The 27,369-nt window shown below is 33.2% G+C and overlaps 1 protein-coding gene across 1 annotated transcript in view; it reads right to left on the bottom strand.

Moving 5' to 3' along the window:
- The window catches only part of Smp_162010 (serine/threonine kinase), a gene marked incomplete at both ends in the record, with an annotated part of 54,558 nt that overhangs the window by 12,797 nt on the left and 14,392 nt on the right, over positions 1–27,369 (bottom strand). Inside the window, 6 exons of the mRNA XM_018793189.1 lie at positions 2,123–2,222; positions 4,809–4,928; positions 8,618–8,745; positions 11,235–11,300; positions 16,208–16,256; positions 22,235–22,288. Coding sequence (XP_018647726.1) covers positions 2,123–2,222; positions 4,809–4,928; positions 8,618–8,745; positions 11,235–11,300; positions 16,208–16,256; positions 22,235–22,288 — 517 coding nt within the window. The remainder of the gene's footprint in view (positions 1–2,122; positions 2,223–4,808; positions 4,929–8,617; positions 8,746–11,234; positions 11,301–16,207; positions 16,257–22,234; positions 22,289–27,369) is intronic.

The following is a 27,369-nucleotide window of genomic DNA, read 5'->3' as shown; positions in this document are numbered from 1 at the left end:
GACTCGTCAGCTGGATGTACCTGCATCTCAGAGTTGATGTTCACTCTAGGACTCGAACCCAGTACCTTTCGCTTCAAATAGGACGAAACGCGCGTCCTAAATTCCACTGCTAACCACTATCCATCTTTGGTTATAATGTTTGTTAACTAAGGCAATATCGAGGCAATACGCACAGTATGCACATATGCCAATAAGAGACTGACCAGTTGCAGTCCTAAACACCAATGGGAAAATTCAAACAAACGGTACTAAGTGAATGGTTTTGTAAAGTTTTATATTTCTAATCAAATTGAATAGTTTATTTCCATCTATCTTTACACACAAATCACTTTATTAGATGAAGATACTACTAATATACACTTGAAGATTATTTGAAAATCATGTACTAGTTTCTATATACATGAAATACTCTTCTATTTTACTATGTGCAAATAATGGTACTATATCAAACACTTGAATTGTATTAATCTTAAAGTCATGAAATATTTCAATTCTTTGACATCCATAAATACCTGAATTTTTTATTTTGTTGCATTAAGAAGCCCATATTTATTTATATGGAAAGAAAAGGTATTACATCTAAGTGTATGGAAAAAAGCTTATTCTTTGAATAAGACGTACTTATATTATAATTTAAGAATCTTAGAAAAAAGTTAAATAATAAATGCATAATGTATGTAATTGTTACTAATTGAATGTAGGTTAAAGACTAGAAGAGCTTTCGTTTGTACACTATGAAGTTGTTCATTTTAAACTTTGCATAATTGAAAAATTCTACATGTGTGGTATGTAGTTCAAAGTATTGCTGTTTATTGAAAACTTTTTACGTTGTAGATACCATGAAGTTATTATATATGTGATGTATTGATAAGGTTTAATCATTCAATATTACACATTACAAGAAATCTACTTTCGAAACTAGATTGAAGCTTAAAAAAAATCAAATTTATCACAAAAGTCTAGATTGTATTAAAGGTGCTATAAGTATTCGGAGTTTGGCAAAACCTCAACCAGTAACACCTTTTATAATTGAAATGTGCCAATACAGTCAAATCAGAAGTCAGAAGCGAAGAGGTTCGGAGATATACTGGTTAAAATAACGATATATCGAGAAGTGACTAATCTAAGCTGGTTAGTGGTTGTAGGAGATGTGTAGCATGGCGTACACACTCGTGATCTAGTACAGATGCATGATCAAGCACCTTCAGTTAAGTGAGTTCATTAAAACTATTGTGCTCAGCATCAAATGTCGAAGACTTACAGAGCTATTGATTTTGGGGATTTATTTACCACTACAGTATCATCTCCTCTACAATACATAAACTCTGGCTTCAGATTGTGGATGTACAGTGATGACAGTTTATAGCCAGGATAATATAGTAGCTATTCAGCATTCCTTAAGTTTTCAATAATTTTGTAAATGATATCAGCTTTTACTAAAATTTAAGCTGTAGTAATCAACATAATAAGTCAGTTTTCAAATTGCCAAAGAAATAAAGCATAACTATTAATCATATAATAATATCATTTTATATTACCCGACATAATATTGGATCAAAATCAAACGAAACATTCACATTACTCAGTCATGTGGTACTTCTGTCATGTATCATTTAAAAAAAATTTATTTTCAGACCTAATAAATCATAGATATTATAAGTCATGTTTGAAGGGTTATGGAGATTGTTGAATGTTATTAATAGCATGAACCAACTATAAGTTAGATAAATAATGAAAACTAAGAAGCATTGATTAGTTGTTGTAACTAAGTATGGGACACCCAAACAGTGGACATCTGCAATTCCATCACGAATCGGATCCAGGACCTTTAGGTCCCTTGACAAATGCTATCTTCTCCAAACGTGATACGGTTGAACTTCTTAATAAAACTTGAGAAATTTCCTCTCGACGTTAGTCACTAGTAAACACATGATAATTATCAGTCTACAATCCTAAACTTATTTAACCTTCGTATTGAATATTTTAAGCTGTTCATTGAGAAATTCTTAAAATTTGGATAAGAAATAGATAAAGTTCAGTAAAATATGTATCAGTATATAAATTCACTTAGTCAATTTACTTTAAGTAACTAACATTATTTACTGGTTAATATTATACTTACCAATACGTATTGGATCGTTATAATTTTCTCTAGGTTCAATATACGGTCTTAATGGATCGTGTTCATATCCGATATTAATCCATGGATCTTCCATTAATTCCTTCATTTTAGAAAATATAATAAAAAAGCACTTTTATTGTTGTTGCCGAAAGTTAAAGAAAGGTATTATCTTGTTACGGTTTCAGTAAAGATAGGTTGTACCTAGCAAAGGAACTTAAGACACATTTTCAATCCTGTTTAAGACATGTTATCTGGATGTATCTACACCCCAGTATTGATGCTTACGCTATGATATGAACACGGTTCTTAAGGCTTTAAACACTATGGCATCATGTGCTAAGCTTTTAAGTCCAGATAAAGGTTAACTACTAATAAAATAGTGGGTTATATGCAAAAAATGGATAGTCAAGTAGTTTGATTTTACGTTCCTAAAAAATTCCTCAAACCGAATAACACGCTAATTTTGTGGAATAAAGACTAAAAAGTACATCCATTATTATATTTATTATTTATTTCAACAAACATTGGTACGAGAAGGCACCAAATACATATGTACCACACAAATGATTAGATATGTGTGTGGGCTGGAATACTGAGCGGGCGCCTAAACCGGAACAGGTGGTTTTCTTAGGGGGCCACTCCACGAGCTTTTGATATAGAGGTCTAATCCACAAGGCAGTAAAGCAACGTTAGGAGGCACAGTCCCATGGTAGTTGTGAACAACAATAGGTTCAAATGCCATCTATTACCTCGAAACCCTGGAGTCTATGTGAATCATCGGTTTGGAACCAGGGTTTTCCAACTCCTCTAGGTGGACTCTCCGTGTCCACCAACCAGATTAAAGCGCCCGATATTCACTTTTCATTCTTAAATTTCGTAGACCACAATAATGTCACGATAATGTAGTGAGTAGGACTTCTCTGACAGTGGCTGTATATGCGTGGTTAATTGAGAGCGTACCAGGGCATTCGGGGACCATCCATCTTTGGATAGTTGAAATGTTAAAAGCGTTTGCAAAATAATATTTCCCTGAGATTTTATTTGATAAAATGATTACCATTGGCTGGAATAGATGATATTACATTTGGTCAGCTGTTTGTCATCTAAATGACCTTGTGTATTTGATTGGATGAATATGTATATGAAATATAAAACGTAACCACCTTATGGTTTGTACTAAATAAGTAATTCCCACTGTTTTCCTCAATATTTGATCTGACAAGTGTAAATAATGATCACACAATTACATCGATGTTTTAACAAATGCATAAAGGTTAGATGAAGTCTTTGCTTTCATCAATATTGTTTCCATAAAACACACAGGAAATACGTCGTGTTAAGTGACTGCAAAACATTGTAATCTCTGTTGGCTAATCGACTTATGTCTCCTCAGGATCTATTTATAGCATATATATATATATAGTTATATATAATTTTAAGAAAGTCTGATTGATAGAGAAGATAAAACAAAACTACCGATTTAACTTTATTATCTTAATTAGACAGATATACATTTTGGAACACAGCCAAAACTAAATATCCTTCATAATTTGCAAAAAAATCAAACATAATTATTTTCTGTCAATAATCAATCATCTTTTCATTCATCTATTTATTTTTTTTAATATTTGTGATTTTTCAAATGCAGATTCAACAAATATTTTTTATAAAAAAAATTAAGGTAATTCATCCGTTTGATAAATTTGGATAGTGTAATAAGAAGAGGGAAATCCGGCTGTAGCTCTTCTAGAGTTACTGCTGGTCCAAAGCCCGAGTAAAGGAGGAGGGTTGGGCATGGGGTTAGCGAAGAGGTAGATTATCAGAATTATGTCATATATATTAATGTAATATGTTTCGAATAATCTAATCACACATAATATACTTGTTATATCTAAAAATAAAAGGTCAACTAGACGACAAATTGAAGATAAAAACAATAGATACAATAATGTGAAACCATTTCAACAATTTAAATGTATATGTTGTGTAGTCGACATTTTATTTCTATATATAAAATATTCTTAAGAAGCAAAGATGGGAAAGTGGCTAGCAGTAGAATCTAGGACGTGCATTTCGTCCTATTTGAGACTCGTCAGCTAGATGTACCTGCATCTCAGAGTTGATGTTCACTCTGAGACTCGAACCCAGTGCCTTTCACTTCAAACGCCATTGCATTATCCACTCAGTTACCGAGTCCTGATAGTCACTTGCTTGTGCAATGGGGTGAAGTCAACTCTGAGATGCAGGTACATCCACCTGACGAGCCCTAACTAGGACGAAACGCGCGTCAAGCTGGATTCCAATGCTAGACACTATCCATCTATGCTTACAATGCTTGTGAATTAAGGCAATATCGAGGCAATACGCACAATATGCACATATATGCCAATAAGAGACTGACCAGTCGCAGTCCTAAACATCAATGTGAAGATTCACACAAGTAATACTAAGTGAATTCTTAAGAAATATATTATATGTGACTAGATTGTTCGAAATATATTACTCTAATATATATATATATATATATATATTTCATAGTTCTGATAATCTTCGTCAACTTATTACACTATCCAAAAATAAATTAATTATTAAACAGATCATTCTATTATGTGACATTAGAATGATCTTTTAATTGTCTAGGACCGGTATAAGAAGAAAAAGAAGAAAATAAAACTTACTACATTACCTCTAAACAACTTCGTTTGATAGGATCAATTTCTAGCATACGTTTTATAATTAATTCACATTTAGTAGACATAAAATATGGAATACGATAATCACATTGGGTAATACGTCTGTGTAATTCCTGAGAAGAAATAAAATAATTTATTGTATTCAAATGACAGAATAGAAATCATGTTTATAAAGACGGAAAATCATTTGCAAATGTAGCATACACATTGTGTTTTTAGGCCTATTGATAAATACCGATTTGAAAGCAAACTATATGTTAGCAACAAACTAATCAATGTCTAAACACCCAATAACATCTGAATTGGACTTTATGATGGACTAAGTAAAATATACCCATATTTAGTTCTTATAAAGCTTAAAGTTGATAAATTTTCTGTTGTGCAATCGTACAGTGAATTTAATAAAAGTTAAGTTACAAGAAATATATGCTCTCAAAGCAGACTGTATCTGAAACAGTATCTAAATATTAAGCGTACTTTATATGACTGAAAGCATGGTCATAGGTGTTTGAAGGATCTCTTAATGACTTTTGTACATAAGGATGTGACCTATATAATAAATCAAATTTAATTTTCTAAAATTTCTTTTCATTTTCTGTAATTGGATTCTGATTTTGTCATAACTGGATATAATTCTGCAAAGTATTTTACGTTAAATTGGGGTGTTCACTAAAGTATAGTTGCAAGGAAAGGATTTATGAGCAAAAAAACATTTCGAAAGTAAGATGAAAATATCGCCGAATTACATTCGCCATAGCGTTTCAAAAGCTGTAAATTACTGTTGAACTATTTTTGAAAAACAATAAATTAATCAAGTTTAACATTAATAACAATTTGTTTACTGTAGGGTAGTTGTGATTGACTGCTGAGATATTACATTATTTTATCTATCATTCAAATATTTGTTTTACTTACGCCTGTTACCCCTTGTGTAGGAACATAGGCCGCCCACTAGTATTCTCCATCCAACTCTGTTCTGGGCAATACTTCTCAGTCGTTCCAATTGTTATTCATCCTTTTCATATCTGCTTCCAATTCGTGACGCAGTGTGTTCTTTGGCCTTCCTGTTTTCCGTTTCCATTCAAGATTCCAAGTTAGAGCTCGCTTCATGATCCAGTTTGGTGTTTTCTGTAACCTATGTCCTATCCACTTCCAACGTCTTTTCCTAATTTCCTCCACAGCTAGAACCTGGTTTGTCCTCTCATACAGTACTGTTGCTGATGGCATCCAGTCAACGGACATTTAGTATTTTGCGTAGAAAACTGTTTATAAATACTTGTAACATTTTGATGATGGTTGTAGTAGTTCTCCAAGTCTCAGCTCAATACAGTAGGACTGATTTGACGTTCGTATTGAAGATTCTCACTTTGATATTGGTTGACGGTTGTGTTGAGTTGCATATGTCCTTCAGCTGTAGGAATCCTGTTTTTGCTCTGCCAATCCTCGCCTTTACATCTGCATCCGATCCTCCTCGTTCATCGATGATGCTACCCAGATAAGTAAACTTTTTCACCTCTTCCACAGTTCTTTCATCAAGTGTGATTGAGTTGTTCTCTGTGTTGTATTTGAGGATCTTGTTTTTTCCCTTGTGAAGGTTTGGGTCTACTGATGCAGAAGTCACTGCCACACTAGCTGTCTTCTCCTGCATTTTTTCTTCTGTATAGGATAGAAAAGCCAAGTCATCTGCGAAGTCCAAATCGTCTAATTGCATCCAACCTGTCCATTTTATTCAGTGCTCCCCCTCAGATGTCGAGGTTTTCATAATCCAGTCAACTACCAGAAGAAAGAGAAGGGAGAGAGAAAGCAGCCTTGTCTGATTCCGGTCCTCACTTGGAATGCGTCTGTCAGTTGTCCTCGATGCACGACCTCGCACTGTAGTATGTCGTATGAATTCCGAATGACATTGATGATCTTCACAGGTACTCCATAGTGTCGAAGAAGTTTCCATAATGTTCTCCTATTCATACTGTCAAGTGCTTTCTCATAATCAAGGGAGTTGACGTATAGTGACGAGTTCTATTCGATTGATTGCTCAACGATGATAAATATTTGTTAGACAGATATTAAATGAATTATCTGAAAATGGCTAGTTGTGGAACCTTTAACGTCAACCAATGGTTTTATCAGTAAGTTGTTTCATTCACTCGCATATCGAAAATTCCCTTTATGTATATTAGAACAACGTTTATAAACGAAAAGTATATTGTTTTCAATTAGGTCTTCATTAGTGTTTATTTTAGGTTTACGCGTATTCTAAAGTACTTCCTGTCCACATACAGCATTAATCTTAGCTGTTCTGTTGGATAGTGGCCAGTGTGAAAACATAGAAACATATCTATTTTATGCTCACAGAGAAAACCACTTTAAAAAATAACAAACAAAATTCTTACTTTTAAAGTCGATGCTTCAAATGGTAATGTACCACTTATAAATAAATATAATAAAACACCTAATGCCCATACATCAACTTCTGGACCCATATACTTTTCACCATTTAATAATTCTGGTGCAGCATACGGTGGACTTCCACAAAATGTATCCAATAATGATGCTGCATTAAAATGATTTGCAAAACCAAAATCTGCTAATTTAATATTATTCTGATAATCGAGTAAAAGATTTTCTGCCTAAATTGAATCGACAAATTCAAATGAAGAGAAATATGGATATAATACTTTAAAATGGTTAGTTTAGATATGGATATTATGGGAAGATTGATCTACTAGAGTTTTAAATCAGCAGAGGGGTGACATATAGTGAATTTATCATATAATTATAATGATCTAGAAACTTGATTGATAAAACTACATTGTACTAGCGATCTTCAGAGAATTTTGTGAGATATAAAGTGGTGTACACCAGATTTTTTTTGTGAAATCCAAAACATAGTGGATGATAGCACCTTTCTTAATGAAAAATTGTGTAAGATCTGACTATAATAAGTACTTAAAACGCTTAAAATTGTTGAAAATATCTTACGTGTGAACATACAGGAAATGGAACATGGTATATAAACTAAATTACTGGAAATACCTGTTCCTGATCCAGATTTTCTCTGGGCAAACATGACGTTCATGGTGAACTTCTAAACAAATGGTATCAGTGTTGATGGTTGTTAATTGACCAATCTGGTTTTATGTACACCTACAGTATCTCTCTTAATCAACTTTTAATATAATGTTCTTGTTAATCTCTTGGATTTTACTTCAAGCAGGAATTCATAATATTTGAGTTATGGAGTTTCACATGTCAGTTTTCTTATAAATATATAAACATTGGTTAAGGTTTACGCGTAATAAACCTAGAAACTTTGTAATCTGAAAAATTCTTGTTTTTGAGAATATTCATAATATTGTTAGGTAGTAACTTTATTCCTATCTTTCAGATATATAAACCTTTCACCAAGACAGTTACATAACAGTAATCAGCAAATATTTTCAACACTTAAGAGCCTTTTGTATACCATATACTAGGTTAATAATGTATATAATTTTTGTTATATCACAATGAGTGGAAAAATTGTATTTCTGATGTTTCGTAATTTAATGTAAACCATCTCTTCAGAGTAAACCAGTAACCGAAATAAACTAAGCTAAGATTAAATAGTACAAAGAAAGCGATGCAGAATATTTTTATTACAATCAAAATCATAATTCATTGGGATATAACAAAAAATATATTCATCATTGACTTTCTACCCAATGCTCATTGTATTTGAAACTATCAAGTTCAACCTTGACATTGATACCTCCCAACTTGGTTACTTTTTATTTAACTAAACAGTATAACTACTTAAACATACTTTTAAATCTCGATGGACAATATTTTTTCGATGGCAGTATTGTACAGCAGAAAGTATTTGGCGAAATTTTCTTCGTGCATCAGATTCACTCATTCTATTATGCTTCAAAAGATATTCAAACATTTCACCTTAAACGCAAAAAAGTTACCAAAATATATATTTTTAGATAATATGAATTAGCTTCATGAAAGTATGTAATTATACTGTATGTGTTTAGAAGAATTGATGAAACGTTTTGATTGGTGCTATTTATTGAAACCCAAATATAGTCGCCTGAGTTTTTATAGAATAAACGGCATGTGGCTAGCAGTGGAATTTAGGACCAGTGTTTAGTCCTATTTCAAACTCGTCATCTAGATAGCACTGAATCTTAGCATTGACGTCCACACTGAGGCTCAAACCCAGCACCTTTAAACGCACAATGTATAGCTCACTTTACTACTCAGTTCAGATAGCCGCTGGCTTGTCTTATGTGTATGAATTTTAACTCAATTTGAAAAAGTTTGTGTTACTTTAGTGTTGATAATCCGAGTTGAATTCTGATTATTCTTAGTTGGCATAATTACATCGTGTTTGCATTGCCTCAATATAAATATTATGACACAAGTTTTTATAGTAAAGATAAGATGTGACGAGCAGTTGATTAGAGTCCTGTAGTAAACATCAACTCAGGGATCCAGGTGTATTCAGCTGACGAGTACTAAAAGAACGAAATGATATATTATGTATGAATTCATATTATTCATGAACTACATAAATATTGATGGTAAGTTTATGGTTTCCTTTGATGTGAAATCATTATTTTCAAAAATACCACTTTTTGAAACCATAGACATAATTTGCCAGCGTTCTGACATACTACCCCTACCAGCGTCAGAATTCAAGCGACTGTTAATAATTTGTACAAAAGATGTTCAGTTTCAGTTCAACAATATCATATACCGACAAACAAGTGGTGTAGTAGTGACAAGTCCGTTAGGTCCTGTCTTAACAGATATTTTCATGGCTAACCTCGAAAGAACCAAGCTCAAAGGAGCGATTGATTAAATGTTGTGTTATTCGAAGTATGCTGTTGATACCTTTATCGTATGTAATAATCGACAGCATGCAACAAATCTGATAAAACTTTTCAACGAAGCTTATACAAATATCCAGTTTACTATGAAACATGAAAACGAAAACAAGTTCCATTTTCTCGATATCGCAACGAAACGAAGAGAGGATGGCACAGTCCAACGTTCAGTTTATAAGGAAGATATATGGAATGGGGTTTATCTCAATTTCAATAGCTTTTGTCCCATCAGTTACAAAAAGGCACTTGTTAAAACACTGTTTCACAGAACACAAAGAATATGTACTGCTGATACACTAGAAGAGGAAGTGATGAATGTTAAAAAATGTTCAAAGAATAACGGATACTCATTGAAATTTATTGAGAAATATGGAAAACGTGAAGATAAAAAAAACCCAGAGAAACTACAGCAAATGAAAAACCTATTTTTATTCAACTTAAATTCAAAGGTGATGATGTCAAAGAATAAATTAATATGAGACTAAAAACTACATTGACGAGAACTTATCCTCCAGCTAAACTGATTGTCCTGTCCAAAACAATATGTTTTTTTACCACAATCAAAGGTCCATAGGTATCCCTCTCATGTTACCACCAATTGTATATACAACTTTACATGTATCTACCAAATCATTTACATTGGCAGGACAAAGGAAAGCCTACGTTCGATTCGAAGAACATATTCCAAAACATTTAAGGCTAAATGGATTAAAAGCATTCAGCAGTGCCATCTCAAGACACCTCCTTGACTCAGGACATGAAGTCGATACACTGAAGTCCTTCATGGTGATTAATAAATAATCAAACTCCAACCTTTTGAAATTTGCCGAAACGATAGCAATCAAACGCTTAAAACCAAATCTATGTACCCAAAAAGAGGCGGTAATAAATCTTTCTTTGCCCTGGTAACATTAAACCCCTTTTATTTATTTATTACGTCATTCATTATTTCAACTCTTTCTGAAGTTTAAATTACATCATTGTCATTTTTCTTCAATTCATAACTGGCTGATTTCAATGCAAATCTTTCTTCATTACAATGGTTTTATTTTCAGTTACTTCATTACACAATCATCAAATGTGTGTTAACTAGTAATGTAGACTACAAAATTCAACAAATTTCACAAACATCCTATCCTAATGATCTACTTTTGTTAGTTGTAGTAGGGAATATTAAAATTGTTGAATGTGAAAATGTAATAGATGGTTAAAAATAGCTATATTGTATTATGATCGAGTAATACTAGATATGAACTAAAACTAAGGAATCTCAGTCACTGGATTCTAATACAGTAATTTAAACTATAGGACATACATCTTAAGCGATTAAAATTATTTATTAAACAGTATACACACTAATGCGAAAATCGGAAAATTACAGTACAGAAGATCATTTAGAAGAGAGATAGTTCGAAGTTATTTTAGTGAAACAGTTCATTCAGTTTAAAACTCTAGAAAATGATATATAGAGTCAAATTCAATCTACTGTATCAGTAACCTGACACAACATTAGACATATAGACATATAGAAACATTTATATTTACCATTCTTGGCATATTCCATCACTAAATAAACATATCTTCCTGTTTCAATTACCTCGTATAACTGAACTGTAATAAAAAAATGAGAAAATAAAGAGTATAGAATTCAGCAATCATCACAGTGCGTTATATATAAGATCGGGTATATATATATATATATTCCAGTGGAATATTTGTACACTAATGACAGCTTCATTTATCCATTGGATAGTCACATATTCGATCAGCTCGTTAAAAGGTTTTGTGTCTTTCAATCTAATGGACTGACGTGTTGGTCAGATGATTGTTTCAACTATCATGGCCATTCCAGTACTTCAGATGTAATAATGTAAGAAAAAAATTACATATCCTATCTGTTAACCATATCAACTAGTTAGCACGTTCTAAAGTACTTTCAATTAAAAATCATTGGTAGTCTCATAAATTATATTGATAACTTTTAATTCACGCCTGCTGCCCGAAATTCAAGATGCTAACAGAAGTAATACTCATATGGTTATCTATCGTATTTTATCACACATTAATAATAAGGTTAAAAATGACGTTATGGAAGTGTTAATTTCCTACTTCTTAACTGAGGTTTAAATGAACCTCATTTAAGAAGGAGGAAACTTAGCCAGTCAATCTTTTTAAAAAAAATAATCCACAAATGATGAGATTGATCGTCTGGCTTTAAAAGAAACTTCTGTCTTCATTATTTCCTCACTATTCTTTTCTAGAATATTTACATATTCAATCTATATAATAATAACTATTTAAATAAGTCTTCCATGATTATTGTCTTCTATTAATGTACATTTATATATGAAATCCAGCTTCAAGTAAAAACAACTCTAATGCAAAATAAATATAATCAGAAAAGTAAATAAATTAATATATTTGTAGTATCCCAATGAGTAGAAAAATTAGATTTTCTGACGTTTCGTAACTCAGTGTAAGCTACTTCTTCAGAGTAACCAAATTAACATTAATCCAAGTTTAAATAGTACAACGGAACAATCCAAGAATATTAGGTGATCAATCAAAAAACAGGTCTGAATAAATCAATGTCATGTCATTTCATTTCGGTTAAAATGATTCATAAGTGACATGTATATAATTTTGTGTGTATGTGTTCACTGTTAATGATGAAAAATGTGTGACCTTTTTAATAACAAAGGATAGAGTTTAATTTGTAATGTAATGGTGTGAAATTGTAAATAATATCAGACTAGGTGATTAGGATAGATAGTCCAAGTAGGATGTATGGTAAGGCCTTCCTTTCTATTGAGAGCAGTGGGATTAAGCATTCTATGGAACGCTTCAGCTACTCTCCTTTCTTTGTAATTGGAAAAACCTTTCTGTAGTATTTTGATATTTTTTTGGATACCAAATGCTCAATTTATTCAAAATTATCAAATCAAAACTTGGTAGTGATACCTATAATCAGAAAAGGTTTTTGTTGATATTATAATAATTTAATAATTGAATTCATAAGCCAACTAAAGCTAAACCACCATAGAAAACGTGGAAGCACTGGATGACCGTTTCGTCCTAGTATGAAACTACTCAGCAGTGTGAATCCACGATCCCGCTAACAGGATTCGAACTCAAGACCTATCAGTCTCGTACGCGAACACTTAACCTCTAGACCACTGAGCCGGTATCTAACGGTGTTAATGTCTATCTTCAACCAATCCACGGAATTGAGCCACCATCCAAAATTGTCTTCAATGAGTTACTATCTCACAACAGACCCGGTTGAACTCCACTGGCTCAATGGTGTGGATGTTAAGTGTTACCGCGCGAAGCCGAGAAGTAGATATTGTAATAATTTAATAATTTAATTCATAAGTCAATTAAAGCTAAACCACCATGGAAAACGTGGAAGCACTGAATGACCGTTTCGTCCTAGTATGGGACTACTCAGAAGTGTGAGCGAGATCGTGAATGCATACTACCGAAGAGTCTCATACTAGGAAGAAACAGCCGTCCGGTGCTTCCACATTTACCGTGGTGGTCTAACTTTAATTGACTTATGAATTCAATTATTAAATTATTATAATTTTTTTTAATTTTTAATCATTAACATTGATATTTCTAATTACTCAGCAACAGAAGAGAATCTACAAAATAAATAAATAAATCTATATTATTCTACGATGTTTATCATCATTATTATTCTCTTGTTCATGAGAGTTTATATTTAATTTACTCATTTTGCTCATTTATTGATTTTCTTTTTGTAAATGAGAATGAATTGTAACATCGTTTTAATGATAATGAGAATTGAATGCTTGAATATGTATAGATATACAATATGAAGTATGTATAGACAAACAATGAGGTAATTAGTATATTATAAAAAGTTATTTTTTTCAAAAAAAGTAACAATATTGTTACTAGTTTAAATCTATCTCTATGCTAATAGTTATTCTTTAAAAATTAATTTATTATTAAACAAAATGACCTAAGTAACTTTATTTTTTAACTATTTAACTAAGAGAAATTTAACAATGAAAATAATTTAAGGAATCTATAATAGATAGAAAGTTGTTTTTTTTTACTTTATCATTCGATCCAGATTACTTTATGATTCTTATATATGGATTGTTCGGATCTTCGTGTTGATATTTAGGACTAAAATTGATCAGTCTCTTTAGGTATATGTGCATTCTGTATGGATTGGCTAGATATTGTCATTCAATCACAATCATTTTTAAACAGAAATGAATGATGGCTAGTATTGGTATTTAGGATGGAAGTTTCATCTTATTCGGAACTTGTCAATGTAATGTATCTGAATCTTAGAGTTGATTTTCATTTCAGAACTTGAACCCAGTATCGTTCACTTCAAATGCTATCACTCTATACACTTATCTACTGAGTTTAGATAACTATTGGCTTATGTGATTGGGTGAATTTTAAATCATAGATATTAGTTTAAATTCACTTAGTATTGTTTGTTTGGATCTTCCCATTGATGTTTTTAGGACCGCAACTGGTCAGTCTCTAATTGGCATATATGCATACTGTGCGTGTTGCCTCGATATAGCCTTATTTCACAAGCATTGTAAGCAAAGATGGATAGTGGCTAGCAGTGGAATCCAGGATGCGCGTTTCGTCCAGTTGCAGTCCTAAACATCAATGGGAAGATACAAACAAGTAACACTAAGTGAATTTAAACTTCACTCCATCGCACAAGCAAGTGGCTATCAGGACTCAGTAACTGAGTAGATAACGCGATGGAGTTTGAAGCTAACGGTACTGGGTTCGAGTCTCAGAGTGAACATCAACTCTGAGATGCAGGTACATCTAGCTGACGAGTCTCAACTAGGACGAAATGCGCGTCCTGTATTCCACTACCAGCCACTATCCATCTTTTCTTACAATAGATATTAGTTGTTTAGATTTTTCGTAGATATTTTTGGACTGAGATTGATCAGTCTTTACTACTATATGGTTTGAATAATTCCATTGAAAAATTCATCATGTTTTTGAACTGGTCAGTGTAAACTAATCTACTATCTTCCATTGAATTTTTACGTTGATGAAAAATGTATATAAGCAGTAGCGTCTTTGTGAAATAAATAATTATCCTTAACTATTACAATCCATATGACGTATACTTGTGACAGCGTAAGAAAAATTAAGCCGGGAACCAATTTTTATTCCTATTCCGTTCGTATTGTTAAGTGCTATACTGTAAATATTATCGTATAGATTCACTCTGCAATCAATTCAAACACGTTTCCTTATGTTTTCATGAATCATGCTACTCAAAAAATTATAACTTATACTCAATACAGATTTAGGATTTAGCTGTAAAAGTATGCTCTTTAATCCGTCGGATGTTACTTAGACTTTCAATATTAAGAATGGAAAATGAAACCCATTAGTACGTTTTCTTAACAGATAGGTTGGCTGGTTTTCCTATCTCTCTCTGGTTTGTAAACCACGGGTTTGTGGTAATTTATTCATAAAACACGTGACTATACTTATCCACTTAGCGTTGAATTAGTCTACTTTTCTCCCTGGTGACTTCGGAACTTCCATTTAAGAGTGCATCAGTGTTTTTAAGAAAAATAAGACTCGTTGGAATGAGAGTTTTGTAGTTGTAGTACAGAAATTTGTAAATATCCCAAATAAACATGAAGTGAAGAATAAAATAACTGTATCATGTTCTTAACATTTTCACTGAAGTAGTTATTTGCCACCAGTTAAAGCTAATAATCTGATTTCATCAATTGTCTCAATATTTACAAGTTCGATGGGTAAGAAGATATGACTACGTGACATTTCAGTAGATCATATAATCAAGAGAAAATGCTTAGTTTATTCATTTTCATGCTTACGCATTTCAATGAACAATATGTTTTGTATTGTTATGCGCATTGTATAAAATTAATGGAAGGTATTTAATTGGACAAAAAGAAACCTACTGTATGGAAGCATTGTTCTGTTTCATATATTATAAAGCAAAACTTTCTTTAGTGGGATCCAGGATACGCGTTTTGTCTCGTTTGGGACTCGTTGCTCGATGTTCTGAATCTCAGAGTCAATTTTCACTTCGAGCCTCGGACCTCTTACTGTCCTTGTTCAAACACCATCACGTTATTTTCTTAGCTCTTGAGTTCAGACAAGAACTGGTTGTGTAGTGGGGTAAAGTTTAATTCATTTGCATTAGTTGTTCCAATCTTATAATTGTTGTTTAGGACTGCAATTTATTAGTCACTTTTTGGTATTTGTTCGTTCTGTGTGAATCGCTTATGGCTTAATGACAGTATCGAAGTAATCCACACAGGATGAACATATTTCAAAAAGCGGCTAATTAACTGAAGAGCCAAACATCGATGGGAAGATTCAATACAACTAATACAAATGAACAATTAAGCTACTTATTGTCAACTAATAAGGAAATAACTAGTCGAAGTAAACTGTCACATTTTCAACTATATATCAACAGAAAACTTATATGAATACAATTTTACTCTTACCAATATTTGGATGATTAATTGATTTGGTCACTCTGACTTCTCTTGTTAACTACAATAAACAAAAACGTGGATCAAGATAACATTGACATTTTAATTATCGAATATTTAATTATTTGAAAGTTAGATTGTTTGTTAAATAAAGTATTCGAACTTTCACATTCTATGACCTATTTTTTGTTAAACGTAACAAAAGACAGTGGGTGTCCCTGACTGACGAAAAGGATTTCAGTCAATGAATGAAAATAAACAGCTAGTACAATAAGAGTCTTTAAAATAACAATTTAAAATAAGGATTTTATTAATTGACCCAATCAGTAACTGATAGTTCTTTCATTTGATTTTTATATAATAACTTATCGTTTGATCCAACCACATCTGATTACTCAGAATTGTTTCTATTTCATTTTCAAAAACATCGAACTCTCGATATGTAACTGACCAAATTTGCCAACTTTTTGAGTTGCACTGACATTTCTTACATTATTGTGCACTACCATTGCCTTAATCTAATCATTGTCCTAATTTATTGAGTTGGTATTCATGAAGATTTAGACCAAGTAGACGTTTTTAAGATAAAAGTGCAATACTTTTCTTCCCTGAGGCAGCGGAGAATGATTTATTGTTTCGTTTTATTTATAGTCATTCTTCTGATGAACTGATATCTGACGTTTAAGTCTGTATCTTTAGGATTAGAAGTTAGTTGGATCGTACATTTGAGGCTTACGACTACTCAAAAATGTTTGTATCAAGCATTTATTTCAATAGAAATTGTTTTTCAGATGTTACCATGTCTATTTTCCAAAGATATGTATTCTCATCAGAGGTTGTCTAAATCTTCTGAAAAGACTTCTGGTAGTCTTTTTTTATTTAACAATAGCAATTCAATTTGCTGTTATTCAGTCAGGAATCATAGTTTTTAGAACAGACAGACAATTTTGAAATAACTATTTGTGTGTTTCGTATGAAGCCTGTAGTAAACTATAAACTTGGTTAAATTGGTGAACTAGATACTGGTGGCTAAATACATTATCGCGTCAATCTGCTGGGAATGCAGTATATGTACGTATTAGAAAGAGACTGCTCAATCTCAAACCATAACAACAAAGAGAAAATACAAGCCCCCAAATGCCCTGGTACGGCCGAGAATGGGGAGAGTCCGCTCTCCCTCTCGAAATGCTCTCACATGGACACGCGTATATAGCCTCTGACAGGGAAGTCCTACTCACTACCTTCTCGTGACACTACTGTTGTTTACGAAATTGAGAGGACGAAAAGCGAATGTCCGGTGCTTTAACCGGGTTGGTGGACACGGAAAGTCCACCTAAGGGAGTTGGAAAACCCTGATTCCAAACCAATGGTGCACATGGGCTCCAGTATCCTGAGGGAACAAATGGAGTATGAATCAATCGTTGGTCACCGGCTACCATGGGACTGCATCTCCTTACGATGCTTCACTGCCTTGTGGATCAGACCTTAAGGTCAAAGGCTCCGAGTGTGGCTTACTAAGAAAACCACGTGCTTCGGTTTGGGCACCTGGGCAGTATCATAGCGTTCACACAAATCAAATGAGATTTTTGTGGAGCATATGTATCTGGTCTCCCTTTGTGTCAATATTTATATGTTCAAATAAATAAATAAAATAACTGGTTATTAGTTAGGTTTTGATGATCTAATTATCTATCACCAAATTGTAATCATGTTTGCAACAACTCTAGTATGGTGAAGCTCCACATTACAATAAAGCATTTTCATACAGAATTTGTATACCTTTCTTAACAGTTTTTTAGTCATTTTAAGACAGTTTGCATCGTGAGCTAATATCAACTGAAGATTCACTACAAATCACAAAGGGTCTAGAAAGTTATTGTGCCGTAAATTGCTACTATACAGAAAAAAAATAAACCTACAGATGTTAGTTTTGTCTATGACTAAAATGACGAATAATAATTTACTTTAAGTCCCTACCTTTCAAAGCCTGATCTTGGGTTGTCTTTACCTGGTTGTTCATTAGTGAAATTATACTCTTCTTATAAGTATGAGTGTTGCGCAAAATTATTTGTTTGTTGGATTTTTCATTACTATTTGATTCGTGTGTGTTTAACTACTTTTTTTCTGACTGACTGTATTCACCGATTTCTTTGTATTCAGTCAAATAATTTGTGCTTTAGAAGTAGATGAAGTCTAAATATCAGGTTTTACCTGTTTCACCTATAGTTACACCTAGACCCTGACTCAACAGTTTTGAAGAACGTGCATGAAAATATACCTCTAGATAAATAAATCAAAGAACAACCTAAACTGTCTTCAAAGTTAATACAGTTATGCAATACATCATCTAATCTGATATTTCAAGTCTTAGGCTTCAGTAGACTCAAAATATAGTGAGACAATCATCCTGTGCCATTGATGGGTGACTGTTTTGTTTCAAATAAGGTTGAACTCTATCCATCATGATGTCTGTCCAGAAGGTCAAGAATCCATCTCAGAAAAAGTCAATATTGAAGAGTTTGAATAGTGCGTAGAGCATAATTCACTATTTGCGAATAGCTTTCAGTAACATTAGCTGCTAGGATTTCAAATCACCAGAGTTAATCATGCTGGTCGTAAAACCTGAAAGTCACATATACGATCCATTTGAAGGCTGTTAACGGCCACTATCGGAAGATCCTGGAATTCTGGGTGAAATAGTTGTCCAGTGCTCTTTGGTTTTTGGATCTTTTTAGTCGATATCAGTGTATGATGAAATGTATGATGGATTTGAATTACTCTTCAAAATAATCGAATTAGATGGTTCTTATTTCATTAACTTATTTAAGTACGGACATGTATAAAGTTTGTGTAGAATAAACTTTTCGAATAACTTTTCCTAGTAGTTTTATCGGCGACGTTCATTAAACCAAATATGCTCAAAACCAGAAAATTGTTTGTAAGCCGCTTAGTTCAACACTTCCTAAGAGAAAATAACCTAACCAGTACGAGCTCTTCTGAGAAGTCCCATACTTAGATAAACGGCCACTCATTGTTTCCTTGCTTTAAATGATTGTCTAATTTTGATCATTTCGTGATTTCAATGAAATTCAACATTCTCCACAACCTTATACTGACAATACAACACTAATCATATGGTATTGAAAATTTTGTAACGAATACCTGGAATAAGTGAACACAAAAAAAGTATTCATGATACTTATGTTTTCAAAATGTAACTGTAATGATTGACAACAAACAACATTTACCTAGACAGGTATAAACTTGTGAATTAAGCATCGCAAACAAGTGAATTATACACTTCAAAAATTGACTTAACAAATATTTGCATATTTACGATCTCCTTTCTGTATGTGATTTCATGTTAATGCACTATGATTGTATTGATAAATAAAGCAATGTGCTTGTGCAAAACATAATATAACAAGAAATAAAGTGTTTTACAGATTGCTTAGACTACCCATAAACTTCAGCAATTAAATAAAACCAAAGAAACCAGATGGAACTCCTTTAATCAAGTACATTTTATCTGATTCATTTGTAAGTTAATTCACTTCCTCAAATAACAAGTAAATTTGTGAACTAATGTATCGGTGTTGGACAAGAAACTATAGAAATTTTAAGAGGACACAGGACTCACCCACTAAATCAATGGTAAAATGCTCAAAAATGCCAGATTTTGTACTTTTATAGAACATTAAAAATGGATGGATAACACCATAACTTTTCTATTTAACGCAGATTATTATTGATGAGCTTGTTATAATGTAGAGTCAGTACAATTTTGGATTGAGTGAAATTCTTGATTGAGACCATAAGTTGATCAATGTTAGATCACCAGGGAAAACCTGGAGACCTAAAGTCCTGGGTTCGAATCCCATGTGCGGAATCATGGATCGGCACTGCTCAAGAGTCCCATGCTAGAACGAAACGGCCATTCAATGAATCTAAGTTTCCAATAGTGGCCTAATATTGATCGGTCCATGATCTCAATCAAATACCCATCGGTCTCCACAACCCCATATCGAATGAAATTTATCAAAGACTCATTAAAAGACAAATTATATGTAATAATAATAATAATCAAAGACAAGGTGTCACGAAACGGTTCGAAGTAATTTTATTAACTTTTCCGCTTAGTGAGTTTTATTACTAAAAAATCATTCACCAAAGGATCTGTCTAAATTTCTTAGTTAAGCAATGGTAATATTTGTAAAGTTATAAAACTTGTAACAATGTTTAATGTCCTAATAAAGGTTCAATTGCTCAATATTGATTTTTGATGTTCTTCAATCATTCTTTCCAAATAATTAATTGTAGTGGATGTGTTGTATATTAATAGAAAGATTGATAAGTGCAGTCGTTTACAGTAATGAGTCGCCTTGTAGTGAACAAAACACTAGTTGGGTCAATCGAATGTATTAAAGCGCAAATTACAGACTACCTCAGTAAATTCTGATAACCATAAAATGAACAGTTAATTTGCAAAATGACAACCAATTGTCTCACTCTTCACTATTCCTTCTGTAAATATCAATTCATCTTCTCTAATTTCATTGTTCATACATTTTCCTACCAATTGCGCTTCATTTTAGTTCTTTCCTTATCGGTCTTCTGCCAAAATACATTCTATGTCTGACCATGACCATATACTACTTATGTGGACATAAGAAGCCCACACCACAGCCTGTGTTGTAACACACAATTAACAAGTGTATAAATCAGTTTGTTGAAATATGTAATTGGAATAAAAGTAGCTATACCATTTTCTTATTTTTAAAGGTGACGTTTTGATAAAACATTTACACACTTACTGAGTTAAAAATAATCTCTAACGTCTCAACAAACAATATACTACTTTGTCGAATTAGTACATTAACTGAGGTCATATAAACTTTATTTCATAAAAATTAATTTACATCAGTGCCCCCAAATGCCCTGGTACGGCCGAGAATGGGGAGAGTCCGCTCTCCCTCTCGAAATGCTCTCACATGGACACGCGTATATAGCCTCTGACAGGGAAGTCCTACTCACTACCTTCTCGTGACACTACTGTTGTTTACGAAATTGAGAGGACGAAAAGCGAATGTCCGGTGCTTTAACCGGGTTGGTGGACACGGAAAGTCCACCTAAGGGAGTTGGAAAACCCTGATTCCAAACCAATGGTGCACATGGGCTCCAGTATCCTGAGGGAACAAATGGAGTATGAATCAATCGTTGGTCACCGGCTACCATGGGACTGCATCTCCTTACGATGCTTCACTGCCTTGTGGATCAGACCTTAAGGTCAAAGGCTCCGAGTGTGGCTTACTAAGAAAACCACGTGCTTCGGTTTGGGCACCTGGGCAGTATCATAGCGTTCACACAAATCAAATGAGATTTTTGTGGAGCATATGTATCTGGTGCTTCCTTGTACCAATATTTATGTGTTTAAATAAGTAAATAATAAATTTACATCAGTGCTTACCTTTTGGGATGATGCTCTTGTCTCATCTCCATCTTGGTGGTTTCAAACTCTAATGAAAGTTATCAGCAGACTGTTTCTTTACCTGTCTCGTTTCAAATTTCCTTGTTCCTATTTAAAAAGTTTTAATTTCGTGAATGAAACAAAATTGCCAAAGGCTACGTCTAATGAGTGGTTGCTGATGGCTTAATATGGTCACCAAATTACGAACCCGAAACTTATAGATATGTAGAGTTTAAGATCCTGAATTTATTGGACAATTAACTTATTAAGAAATTAAAACTCTTCTCGATTAATGAATGGATAAAGATAGCTCGTCAAGGTCAGAGTGTCTAAAGGTGACAGATTTTTAGGTTAAATCCAATCGGTGTTTTGTTTATCTCTGTTCATAACTAATAACCTCAATAAAAAATTTTGGATCATATTCATTGGATCGTCTATGTGTTGATCTCAAATTATACTCATGAATTCTGACAAGAAAAATATATAGTAATATACCAATACATAACTTATAAATCGCATATGTATAATAAACAATATACAATAAACTAACATTGAACATTTAATCCACTTACTTTATCTCGACAAGTTTTATACATTTTAATTTTATCAATCATTTTGATAGCAACCTGTAGTAATGTGTAATATGTGTATTGTTGTTGATCATGGTATTAATGAATGATTGTACGACGATAGAAAGTTGTAGAACCGGAAAATAAAAAAAAAACTGGATTAAAATTTAACTTTTATAAGATAGCAAATATGAAGTAGGGATTGATGATATTGACTTGAATGGCAATGAATGATGTACAGTTGAATCATTTAGTTTAGAGAGCTTAACAACATTATAATCACTTATCTAATTTCTAAATCGTTACAAGGCAATCCCTAACTTGGAATCCGGAAGGGAAGCGGAAAAGAGGAAGGCCAAAGAACACATTACGCCGGAAAATAGAAGCAGATATTAAAAGAATGAATAGCAACTGGAAAGAACTGGAAAGGAAGGCTCAGGACAGAGTTGGATGGAGAATGCTGGTGAGCGGCCTATGCTCCTCGACGAGGGGTAACAGGCGTAAGTAAGTAATAGAAGAACTGATAAAATGTGTATACAATATCATTTAATATAGGGTACTTTGGTTATGATTGAAGACACGGTAGTTCTCTTCTGTATCATGTATCTTATGACCAAACCCATGAATATAAGTATTTATAGTGTGTATCTAACGTTCTAATGATTAAAGTATGATTGAAAATGTTTCTAAGATTGTTAAGTTGTTAAAAGAATCACTGAAATAATTCATAATCCTACTTTTCAAAATTTATCCTTTTCAATACCTTAGTATTTGTACAAACAACTAGATATTCCAGAAAACCTTATTACGTAAATAGACCGTATTTACATACGTAATGATATCATTATTATTAAACACTTCCCATTTATTGTATAATGCGGTTCCGTACGGCTGAATACGTCAACAATCTAACAGATACTTTAAAATTCATTTTCGTAAACTTGCTTTTGAGTACAAAATAACATTTGAATTCCGAAGTTATACAAGTTAGTTTTAATTAATATTCACAAAGAATTTTGAACAGGTAAGTGATTTAAAAAATGCGCTACCAAAAATGTTCATTTTTTTGGCAGAAACTATAATGCCTATTGACTCTAGTTTAAACGAAATCTGTAATTATCATTTGATAAAAGTATTCTTTTTGAGTTTACTTTTAGCCACGTGATGGCTTTTTATTCACTGTTATCAAGCTGGAAAGGTTCTATTTATGCATAAAACTTTATGATCCTTTGCGTGGTGTCATTTCATTTATTGAAAAATAGTTCCCATCAAGGATAGCTATTTCATCTTATTCTAAGATGTTGTACAACTTCTACTCATGACTGCATGCAAAGCTGGACCAAATCTCTAGATAGCTCAAATAAACACGATAACTTAAGACATTAGATCGAAATCTAATGATGCAGAGTTTTGTACTTTAGTGAATTCATGATGAAGCATTCAATTTTATAAGTGTTTAATGAAAACACTTTTTAACTGATTCAATTAGCGTATGTTTTCAAGGATATTCAAGAATTAAGATTGAAATTCACAGAAGGAAACATTTGCAAATTATACATTAAATTAGTGAAATATCATATAAATCTCTAATCAAACCAGTAAAACTCACGTATTTCAAGTTTGCATTCCGTTTAATTCATAAAACACACAACGAGTAATGATCTAGTCTATGTGTTAACTCATCTAGTAATCATTATTATCATTTTTACAATTTTAAAATGTCAGTATAAGTTGAAATTTCAAATGTGTTGATAAGATTGTTAGATTTCAACGAAATCACTAATCGATGAAAGTTAGACAATCATTAAAAACTTCATAGAGCTGGATGATCGTTTCGTCCGAGTATAGGGCCGATCGAGGGTGTTAATCCATAATCCAACATCCGGGAATCAAACCCAGAACCTTCTGTACTTTGAGCGAACGCTTAATCTGTAGACCAATGAACCAACAACCACTCAATTTCCATGTTGGGAATTATTTGCTCACAAGTGACTAGGTTCGAGAGGAAATCTGACGTGTTCTTGTGAGAAGCCGCAGCTAGTGGAACTAAACCATGTCGGATGTGTGGAAGGCGCCCTTTAAAGACAATGGAAGATGGTCGTACATTATCGTAAACTGATTGGGGTCAGAAATGTATAACATTGGTTGCCGGCTCAGTGATATACAGGTCAAGCGATCTCATAAGAGACAGAAGGCTCCGGATTTAATTCCTAAATGTGGGATTGTGGATGAACACTCCTGAATCGTTCCATACTGGGATGAAAGGGTCGTCCAGAGCTTCAAAATTTGTAATAACTATCTAACTTTCATCGATTTGTGATTTCAATGTAAATCGGTATTATATAATGACTCAAATGCAGTTGATCAAAAGATTGAGGGAAGTATTTCAGATGAATATTATATTACACAAAAAGCGCCTCCGAAACATCGGTTTGAATAGTTTTAAGGTCAGAATTAAGTCAACTGAACATAGGTCAGTGGTAAATAAGAATAAATTTAGTTCAATTTAAAATAGTTTTTAAGTTAATTGTTGCTGATATCCTTAACTAAATCTTGGTCAGTCTTATTTCATACCCGATGCACATATGAATGGATATCTGAACTCGGCAGCTAGGTGGATAATCCCTTGGTGTTTGAAGTGAAAGATACCAGTTTCGAATTTCGGGTTTTACTTAAACTCTGAGATGGATAAACATGCGACTGACGGGTCCCAAATAGGACAAAACGTGGATCCCTGACTCTACTACTAGACACAAACCATTTCTTCCATAAAAATAGTTTGATTTGATTTCACTGAGATAGTGTGTTCTCTAAGCTAGATGGTTTAAATTTGAAGATTTGTGGTACTCTGAATGAAATTTTATTGAAGACAGATCAATCCTTTCACTTCAAATACAAAAATCACGTTTCATATATTTGATAGCTTAACTTAGAGCATATGACACTGAATTGAATTTTATATATTACCACTAAATGCTAACGTATTTAATCATACAAAAATATGACAATCAAGCATCTAAGTACACTACAAAAGTCACACTTGATTGATCACTGGGTGGTGATTAATGTCGTGCATGTCAAGTCCTTCTTGGTGCTAATCGAATTCTATCGATCAAGTCGCAATGTGGCCACTAGTCTAGGTGGTTCGACACTGCGTGCACTATGTTGCTATAAGATGGTGGTTGCAGGTGGTCATATATAGTTATCTCTTGAAAAAAAATGTTCAAAGATAGATTACGCTATGAACTCATATTAGCTATGGAAATAACAGTTGAAAATCAAGAATTATTCATTAATAGTTTTGTTGTAGTCTGTAAGTCCCAAAAAGTGAGCACCCATAACTCCTTAATTTTCTCTCCTTAATACTATCTAATATTAGACATAACCAAACATATAGTAAATTTCTTCTTTTAACATTTGAATACTTGCATAATGTCGGTCATAAACATGCAATAAAATTTAAAAAGATCAAGAAGTTGATAAAATACGGGTAATATTATTTTTTCCAAGTTTTGTTTCTAACATATACCAATGTCTATTAATATGTGAAATGCTTTTGATTTAATGACATTGTCAAGACAATTGATTTAGGATCTGCATATTCCAAAAGTGATTTAATATCAACAAAGAGAAATTTCAAATTCTTGAAAAGTGAAATTAAATCTCATTCTCATTGCACAAAGCAGCTGTGTAAATATTCACGTAGGTATAGATACATCCAACTGACGAGTTCCCAACAGAACTAAATGCATGTCCTAGAATCCACTGTTATCCATTATCAAAACTTAGCTTAAAAATACTGAACATATTTGTTTATATATGATTGAGGAGAGTGCAACAAAATATAACTAATGTGTGGTATTTAGGACATTGTGTAATGACAATGGAATTATGATGATCACGAGAAAAGATGAAAAAGATTGAATACAACATTCACTAGAGCCACAAACATTTATCTGACATAACAGAAACGCGCAGTCTTGCATAAGATTAATAAACAATGTTGAAGTAAATAATAAAATGAACCACTTAGTTTGCCTAATAATAATATCAGAAGGGGGTTTTCTGAAGATCTTAGCAATTTTATATAATTGAAATCATGAGTCAATTGAAGCTGGATCATCATGGAAAAACTGGAATCACTGGATGGCCGTTTCATACTATTGTGGGACTCCTCAGCAGTGTGCATCCATGATCCTGTCTCGCGAGATCCAGACTCAGGATCTATCAGTTTCGCGCGCGAGCGCTTAACCACTATGCCACCGATCCGGCCGGCATCCAACGGTGTTAATGTCTAACTTCAACCAGTACACGAAGTTGAGCAACCATTCACCAATGTCATCAGTGAGTTGACATCTCCCAACAGACTTGGTTGAACCCCACTGGTTACTGCTTCTCACTAGAACTCCAGGAAATACCTCGTGGAGCCAGTCACTAGTGAGCATGCCGCTGCGAACTTGTTTCCTAAAAACATAAAGATCAGATAAATAAATGGATTTTTTTCCACATTTATATTAACGAACTAATATCAATTGGAGAAACGATAAAATAAAAAAATGAAAAAAAGACTCATGATTTCAACTATGAAAATACTAAATTCTCCACAAAACCCCCTCTGATCTATAATCATATACTCACTAGTGACTAACTTCAAGAGATATTTCCTTGAGTTCTAATGGGAAGCAGTGACCAGTGGAGTTCAACCAAGTGTGTTGTAGAGATACCAACTCACTGAAGACAGTTAGTGAACGGTTGCTCAAAATCGTGGATTGGTTGAAGTTAGACATTAACACAGGTGGATGCCGGCTCAATGGTCTATCGGTTGAGTGCTCTGGCGCAAGACTGGTAGGTCCTAGGTTCGAATCCCGCGAGTGCGGGATCGTGGATGCGCACTGCTGAGGAGTCCCATAATAGGATGAAACAGCTGTCCAGTGCTTCCAGATTTTCCATGGTGGTCTAACTTCAACTGACTCATGATTTCAACTGTGAAAATACTGAAATCTCCACGAAAAACCCCTTCAGTTCAGAAATTGTTTACGTAGTACATTTAAGACATGTATTACAGCAATCCAATTCATCATCAGGGAACACATAGTTTTTTCTTAAGTGGATAGCCTGTTGATAGATGAACGGTGTTA

Source organism: Schistosoma mansoni, chromosome 1 (genome assembly GCF_000237925.1).
Source record: "Schistosoma mansoni strain Puerto Rico chromosome 1, complete genome".
NCBI lineage: Eukaryota > Metazoa > Platyhelminthes > Trematoda > Strigeidida > Schistosomatidae > Schistosoma > Schistosoma mansoni.
This window is presented reverse-complemented; position numbering and strand designations above follow the sequence as displayed.